The sequence below is a fragment of the Sorex fumeus genome, unplaced genomic scaffold, assembly GCF_029834395.1.
Source record: "Sorex fumeus unplaced genomic scaffold, SorFum_2.1 ptg000046l, whole genome shotgun sequence".
Lineage (NCBI taxonomy): Eukaryota > Metazoa > Chordata > Mammalia > Eulipotyphla > Soricidae > Sorex > Sorex fumeus.
In genome coordinates this window covers 14036680-14045404 of record NW_026606103.1, presented here as the reverse complement: position 1 = coordinate 14045404, position 8725 = coordinate 14036680, and the positions used below count along the sequence as shown (strand labels likewise).

The following is an 8725-nucleotide window of genomic DNA, read 5'->3' as shown; positions in this document are numbered from 1 at the left end:
GAGAAAGTTTCAGAAGATAGGTGTGGGTCTGGAGGTTGTCCTTGGAGAACTATTGAAAGGGGCTTTGGCAATCTATTGCAACAGAGAACAAGAGGGCACAGGAAGAAATAGAGCCCAAGAGTGGTTTTGCATTTGAGGACTTCAACAGAAACTCAAAAGGGATATGCCACTTCTGCCATCAGGACGGGCACTGGAAAAGCGAATGTCCAAATAGGAGAAACTTCTGCAGAGACCCTGTCCATGATAATAACAAGCACTGGTTACAGGACTACCCACCAAGTCCTAGGTCCCAGAAATAGTTGCTCTAGAATCCAACACTGCAAACCACAGGGACAAGAAGTTTGAAGCACAGCATCTACAAAATAGATATATATTTTCAAGGTTAATAATTGTTTTCTTCTCTTGGAAATGGTTCTATGTCTTTCTATAGGGGCAAGGGAGTACTTTATACTTTCTATTTCTTCATATGAGAATATTTGCTCTAATGTTCTTTGGTTTTAGTGAGATGGGATTTAGTTGCCACATGTCTAACCATGTCTGTCACACTAGAGTCTTGAAACCCCAATGATCATTCGACCACCATCATAGAAACTAACCACAGCTTCACCAGAGCTCCAGTTAGGGAACAGGAGTTGTATCCTAGGGGTCCAAAGAAAGACCAGCACCCACATGTCAACAAGAAGTCATTTCAGAAGATGGGCCTTTGGCCCAATCCCTAAAATAAATTTAGGGTAATCACTCCTGACATTAGGAGTTAATGCTTTAGGGGATAAATTAATAATTTAGGGGAATTCTTCAGCAGAAGCTGAGGTGTAGAGTGCTAGGTCACTTTCAATCTCTGCCTATGGACCAGGCAATCAGAACGTAGAATAGGATGGCTTGGGGTGGGACTCGGCAGTAGATAAAAGGAAGCCCCCCTCCCTCTGTCTCTGAGCACACATTCTCTGGACTCTCTCCTCTCTCCATGGATCAGGTCTTTCCTAGACATGGGGCTCAGACCCAGGCAGGGCTCAAGATGCCCTGTAGTGACAAGGCACTGAGCACAGGACTCTCACCCACACACACATGAACATGGCCAGAGAGTAGGAAAGCAAGGACTGCATGACAGGAACTGCTGGGATAGAGCTGTGAAGCCCATTTGATGGTACAGAACATAGGATCTAATCTGCCTGGGCAGCTGTGCTGGAGACAGAGGAAAGCTTAGATGAGATAGAGAGCAACGCAGGGACAGGACCCAGGCATTGTTCGTGGGGGGGCAAGTAGACAGCTTGGGACAGGACAGGGAAGTCCTCCACGGGTCCAGAAAGTGTCAGGGACAGGACATGGCTATCATTCACAAGTAAAGGTGAGGCCTGGACATCTAGGGAAGGACCTGGAACCATTTATTTTTCTGTACAAGAAACTAACTTTCAATCTTCTGAGTTTTAGGTGCAAATATTTCATACAATTCTCCCAAACCCACCACCGCTTTCTTGCTAATGAGAGTGCAGCAGGTATGGCATTTGCCATTCTTTAGCTCTTTGGGTCACACTGGCAATGCTCATGGGTTACTCCTGGCACTCTAATTACTCTTGGCAGTTCTCGGGGCACCATACAGGATACTGCAGATCTAAGCCAGGGCGGTCTTGTTCAGGGAAAATTTCCCACCTGCTGTACTATTATTACTATTATTACGCTGGAGCGATAGCACAGTGGGTAGGGCGTTTGCCTTGCATGCAGCCAACATGGCCGACCCGAGTTCGATTCCTCCGCCCCTGTCGGAGAGCCCAGCAAGCTACCGAGAGTATTCAATATGCCAGACACAGTAACAACAAAGTCTCGAATGGAGACGTTACTGGACCCGCTCGAGCAAATTGATGATCAACGGGAGGGCCTGTACTATTATTACAGTAGGGCATTTGTTTTCTACACAGCCAACCCAGATTGGATCCCTGGCAATTTATGTGGTCCCCTAATCACCAATAGGAGTGTTCCCTAAGCGGGGACTGTGGAGTAAGCCCTGAGAAAAGAAGATAAATAAAGGATAGAATTGGTGAAAAAGAAGAAGGAAAAGAATGGTGGGAGGAAAGGCTAAAAGAAGACAGAATTGAAGGAGAAGGGAATAAGCAAGAATGAAGAAAGAAATCAAAGAAAGAAAGTTAGAAATAAGGGAAAGAAAAACCAAAAGAAGCAAGTATCAAAAGTAAGAAAGGAAAGAATGGAAGGAAGAGGAGAAGAAGGAAGGAAGGAAGGAAGGAAGGAAGGAAGGAAGGAAGGAAGGAAGGAAATCCAGAAGGAAGGAAAGAAGAAGAAAACTGGAGGATTCCAGGACTGAAGGAAGGGAGGGAAAGAAAGAAATCGGATGGAAGGAAGAAAAAAGAACGAACGTATTAAAAAAAGGGGGTAAATGGAGAGGGGAGTATGGTAGGAGGGAATGAAGAATGGAAGAAAAAGGAAGGTAGAGAAATAAAGGAAGAAATAAAATAGAATAAAAGAAACAAAAGAAAGAAAAAGAAATGGGGAGGAAGTGAGGGAGGAGGGAATAAATGAGTGAAGAAAGAAAGGAAGAAAAATAAAAGGAAGAAAAAGAAACGAGGATGGAAGGAAGGAATGAAGGAAGTAAGGAAAGAAAGAAATGGAAGAGAAAGAAGGAAAGAGTTAAGAACAGAGGTAGGAAGGTGTAGAGAGAGCAAAAAGGAAAGGGAGAAAGGAAAAAGAGAGGAAGGAAGTAAAAGAGAAAGATGAAGGACGTAGGAAAAGAGGGAAGGAGAGAAAGGGAGAGAGGAATAAGAAAAAATAAAGGAAGAAAACAAAAGAGAAAGAAATAGAAAAGAAAGATGGTATGAAGGAGAAGGAAGGAAGGAAAAGGGAAGGAGGAAGTGGAGGGAGGGAAGGAAGGAAGGAAGGAAGGAAGGGAGGGAAGGGAAGAGGCAGGGAGGGAGGGAGGGAGGAAGGAAGGAAGGGAGGGAGGGAGGGAAGGAGGGAAGGAGGGAGGAAAGGAGGGAGGGAGAGAGGAAAGGAGGGAAGGAGGGAGGGAGGACGGGAGGGAAGGAGGGAGCCAAGGATGGAGGGAAGGAGGGAGGGAAGGATGGAGGGAAGGAGGGAGGGAAGGAGGGAGGGAAGGAGGGAGGGAAGGAAGGAACAAAGGAAGGATAGTAGGAGGGGACGTAGGGAGGCAGGGAGGGAGGAAGGGAGGGAAGGAGGGAAGGACGGAGGGAGGGAGGAAGGGAGGGAAGGACGGAGGGAAGGAGTGAAGGAGGGGAGGGAGGGAGGGAGGGAGGGAAGAAGGAAGGAACAAAGGAAGGATAGGAGGAGGGGACCAAGGGAGGGAGGAAGGGAGGGAAGGAGGGAAGGAGGGAGGGAGGGAAGGAGGGAAGAAGGGAGGAACAATGGAAGGATAGGAGGAGGGGAGGGAGGGAGGAAGGGAGGGAAGGAGGGAAGGAGGGCGGGAGGGAAGGAGGGAGGGAAGGAGGGAGGGAAGGAGGGAAGTAGGGGAGGGAGGGAGGCAGGGAGGGAGGGAAGGAAGGAAGGAGGAAAAGAATGAAAGAAAACACCCCCCCTCAGTTCCTGTGGGCAGACACTGGGACACTCCCTGTCTGCCTGTGGGAGTGTGGGAGCCTCACTGGAGGCAGGTCAAGGTGAGCCTAATGAGTCTGTGCAGAACTGGAACTTGTACCTGGACCGACCGTCCTTATGTCTGATGTCTTCTCCATAGATTGGCTGTCCAAGCGATGGTCCTCTGCATTGCTCTAGGATGGGAGGGAGGAAAAAGAATAAAATAAAAAGGAGAAAGGGAGAGGGGAATACAGTAGGAGGAAATGAAGAAGGGAAGAAAGAGGAACACAGAGAAATAAAAAGTATTGAGGAGTACAGCACTGGATGATGGATTATGGCTTATGGATTCTGAAGTCTCAGCTTCTTCCATGTGTTCTTCTGTGTCATTTTACATGACTTACGTATATGTAACTGTACTAGGCACATTCTATTCTACCAGGACTTCTTCAAGCTCTTGGTGACTACCAATGTGTGGCAGTGATGTGGAAGAAGTGACTGAAGTGTCTGGTGACGAAGACAACAGGTTGAATTGCTCATCTTCGTCCATTGGAACAGTTTTACTTTTTGGTTTCCCCCTTAACGTTTTGCTAATGTTCTTCGCCTGCTTAGAAATGTCACTTTTGATGTCAGAGATATCCCATATTTCTAGGAACAAAGAGCAACATGTTCCTCGTTCTTCGTCTCCCATATAAGGGGCATAAGAGAAGGTGTAGTGGTGGACTATGGCGGCAATGAACATTTCTATGCAGATGATAAAGTCCTGCAGCCCCGTGGCCACTGTCTCTTCTGTCTGCCACTCCCAGGTGGAGTTCTGGGAAATTACACCAAATTTCACCAGCAAAGCAATCAACACTGCTTGCCAGAATGTGACAAAAACGACAAGCTTCACACAAAGGAACTTTCCTATTGCCTGGATGGTCCTCAGCTCCTCTTTCAGGGCTTTATGAAATATCAGGAGGCTATACATGGCAAAGAACTGGGACACGTTGTTGATGATGACCAAATACATCCAGGCTCTGTGCAAGCTGAAGGTTCCTTCACTGTACACCTTGAATATCTCACAGATCACGGCGGCGTAGGTGGTGATCAGCCTGATTAGGATGTACTGCAGCACTCCCAGCTTGCACCGGTACAGCAACACCTCTCCCACGGGGCAGGGTGGGCAGCAGCAGAAGGGTATGGGGGGCTGCGTCTTCTCTTTGCCTTGCATCATAGCTTCCAGGTTGGGGTACTGGATCTTCAAGTAGTTGAATAGGAAGTTCATAAAGTTGTAGAGGACATATGCTTCGTAACACTCCCGCATGGTGTCCACGTAGATGGCGATGGACGGATACTTAAGAGCCACCCAGCTGTCTATGCTGTACACGGGCACCATCCAGAGGATCCTCATGATGGGTTTCTGAAGCTCGGGCCTCGTGTAGTGCACCAAGTGCTGCAAAATCTCCCAGAAGGTCACGGGGATGGTGAACAGCACGAAGATCCCGGCGATAAACCACGCCTTGGTGTGGATACTGACTTCCAGTTTCTGCAGGTGCCACACACCCAGGGGGATGGTCACGACCACGGCCAGCAGATAGAGGGTCAGCACTAACGGTCGGATCCAACGCCTCCAGTTCTTAAGTTTAGGCACGCACGTGTCGAGCATTTCTCAAAGGTTCAAGGCAAAGAGCGCAGAAAGTCTCTGAGGCCCCTGCGCTGAGGTCCAAGGTTATAGGTGGATGCGCATTCCATGTAACAAAGCAGCAGTGTGACATCAGGGGTACCGCTGGGCGCCGCCCCCGCTGTACCACTGACGGCCGCCGGGGGCGCTGCGGGCAGCATCCTAGCTGCTTGCCTGCATCTGGCCCCTTACAAAGTCCTGGGACCCCTGGCGCGACCCCTTGCCCCTGAACCCCTGCACTCTGTCTGGCCTCTAAAGGAGAGCAGTGGCCTACATTGAGATGGTCCTGGCCCCTTCTCTCGGGGCCAACCTTCCACCCTGGCTCTCCTGGTTCAATCTTGCTGATGATGTACAGGGGTGAGGCCCAAGAGGGTCCTTCACTCCCTGGGAACTCCCCGGACTGTTTGTAGACTCTGGAGCTGCTTCTGCAGGGCTCTAAGGAAATCTGCCTGGAGCCGCAAACCCCGAGTCCAGTTCATCAGAGCAGAGCGCCCTGGTTGCCTCATTCCCGGGCAGATCTGCTTTCCCGGCCTCAGGTTTTTGTGGAATCATCTACTACATACAGTGTTCCTGTCTCATTAAGCACATTAAGCAATTAAATAAGTGGAGGGAGTTAATCCTTCCCCTAATGCTGATCATCCTGGCATTCTTAATGATCGTGGTATGTCCTGAATGTGTGATCGCTGCAGAAGCCTAGTTTGGAACATAAAACCCAGCAACAATCCAATATAAATACTGATTTCAAGGGCTGGATTGATAGAACAGCAAAAGTGTTCTTGCCTTGTAGATAGCTGACCTGGCTTAGATTCCCGATACACAGTATGGCTGCTCTGACCTCCACCAGGAATGAGGCCTGATCATATGGATTGCAGTACACCCAGAGCACTTTCAGATGGGACAAAAAAAAAAAAAAACACTGATTTTGTTCTCCAAAGCTCATAATGAATGCTGATAAAATGTAACAAGATTGAAAAGATTTCAAAAATTTATTCTCTGAAAAACCTGGCTTAAAGTAGAAATTAGGAAAAGACAGATGTTGGAAAAGCATCAATACGCTTGTAAGTTAAACAGTAAACTTCCAAAGAAGCATAGGCATGTGGAATACAAAATTCAAATCAGCATTTTTAGTTGCATAAACATGTGAAACAAATTAGTGTGATTAATGCAGTCTCTCGAGGAAAAAAAAACTTATAAATGCACTTCTAGTGAGGTGTAGAGATATATCACAGGGGTTAAGAGACTGGCCTTGCACATGTCCAACCCTAGTTTGACCCCCAGCACCACATATGCCCCCCAGAAATGCCAGCAGCAACACGCACAGACTGAGGCAGGAGTAGTCAATAAGTACCACCAGGGACTTGTGGACTCTCTGAGCCCAAAGGGCAAGTCTTCAAATAGATCCCCAAAGTTTCTACCCTTAAAAGCTAGAGAAAGGGCTGGGCGTGAACTACACAAGATGGAAGGCATGACTTGTATTGGCACGGCCTGGGCTTAATCCTTAACAACCACATGGTGCCCAGCACCATACAGAGGCCCTGAGTACTACAGGAGTGACTCTGGAGAATTTCCGAGGAGAACCCAGCAAAAGTAAGAAAGTAGGCCATGAAGAACTACCATATCAAAAGTAGATGAAGGAAATAAGAAATAAAGACATGATTCAGCTGACACAGAATATATAATGTTGAAATATTAACACAACTGAGAAATCTCAAGATAGACTCACCGAGAACAACAGAAACTTATCTCCTACCCTGTCAGATGAGAACTAGAAACTCATCTCATACACTGTCAGACTACAGTTACAACTGAAAATCTTACCTAAGGGCTCTGGTTTAACTGTAACTCTCCAATTCCATAACAGTTAAAGAATGTTACAAACTTAAACCCAGTAACAAAATCTCCTTCAATCCCTACCTACTCTATGTAATAGACATAAAGGCTATACAAGTAAGCATCATATGAATAAATTACTTTCAAAAAATAGCTTCCATATTCAACCTGATTTCAAACTCTTTGTGAAAATAAGAAACAGGCACAAGTTTACAGCATTTCAAGATACAAAAAGTTATTAAAATATGTATGCTTCTATGCATAATACTGCAATTACCTAGCAAGGGTTGTGGTAGCATAGTGAAGGGATGGACTAAAAGTATAACATGGTTCTGGAGGTGGGAACATGGCAATTGTTGGCCAGGGAACTGTTCTAACTGTTTGTCAAACCCATAGCTGGTATTAAAACTATTATAAGCACATCACCTAAAATGTCATATTTTTTAAAATTTCACTAGTGTTCCCCACTTTTAATTTTCTCAAAACTATGCTCCAGCAATAACCACTTTACTTACCTCTTAATAAATACTTAGTTTTCATTTTTACAGGGAAAGTTCATTTGCTATTACAATTACAAAGGAGCAGTTTATCTTAAACCCAATTTTGTAAGTTCAGAGAGATAACAAGAGTAAAGGTGTGTAGCTGAACACAGTTTGATCTCCAGCTCCATATATGGTCCCCCTGAGCACTGCCTGGAGTGATACCTGAGCACAGAGCCAGCAATTAGCCCTAAGCACCACCAGGTGTGACCCAACCCCCGCTCCCCACTCCTACCACCAACACCTAATTATTTAAAAAGCCAAATCCATACACATGACTAGTCTCAGTGCTCATAAACAAAGAGAGAGGGGAAAATATTAGTCCCAAGGGCTCCTGGGTGGAGAAGTCAATAAAGCACAAGCAAGTCAAATGGGAACAAACAAAAAGCCTGGAGACAGAGCTGGACCTTGAGAAAGCAGGAAGGACAGCAGCCCGGAGCAGGTGACACAGTAACCCCAGGTCATGGCATGGCCAGAGACTTGCAGACACCTCCCTCCTCTGGGCACATCATTAAGCACTGACCCCTTTAACACTTCCACAAGAAGAAAACATCCGACCCCATCAAAAATGGGGCGAGGAAATGAATAGAATCTTTCTCAAAGAAGAAATTCGAATGGCTAAAAGGCACATGAGAAAATGCTCTACACCATTAATCATCAGGAAGATGCAGATCAAAATAACAATGAGATATCATTTCACACCACAGAGACTGGCCCACATCCAAAAGAACAAAAGCAACCGGTGTTGGCGCAGATGTGGAGAGAAAGGGACCCTCCTTCACTTCTGGTGGGAATGTCAACTAGTTCAACTCTTTTCAAAAACAGTATGGACGATTCTCCAAAAATTAGAAATTGAACTCCCATTGGACCCAGCAATACCACTCCTGGGAATATATCCCAGAGAGGCCAAAACGTTTATCAAAGTGACATCTGCACTTGTTTGTTCATTGCAGCGCTGTTTACAATAGCTAGAATCTGGAAAAAACCTGAGTGCCCGAAAACAGATGACTGGTTAAAGAAACTTTGGTACATCTACACAATGGAGTACTGTGTAGCTATTAGAAAAGATGAAGTCATGAAATTTACATACAAGTGGTACTACATGGAAAGTATCATGTTAAGCGAAATGAGTCAGAAAGAGAGGGACAGACATAGAAAAACT

General features: G+C 46.1%; 1 protein-coding gene across 1 annotated transcript; it reads right to left on the bottom strand.

Annotated features, from left to right (window-relative positions):
* Positions 1-3961: 3961 nt before the first annotated feature.
* On the bottom strand, positions 3962-5179 carry LOC130031249 (transmembrane protein 184C-like). The gene has a single exon (XM_056122510.1). The coding sequence runs from the start codon at positions 5177-5179 to the stop codon at positions 3962-3964; it is 1218 nt and encodes a 405-aa protein (XP_055978485.1).
* Between the last annotated feature and the right edge of the window lie 3546 nt (positions 5180-8725).

Bases quoted from the DNA above. Each gene is read 5' to 3' on its own strand.
- LOC130031249 (XM_056122510.1), bottom strand. From the start codon at position 5,179: ATGCTCGACACGTGCGTGCCTAAACTTAAGAACTGGAGGCGTTGGATC.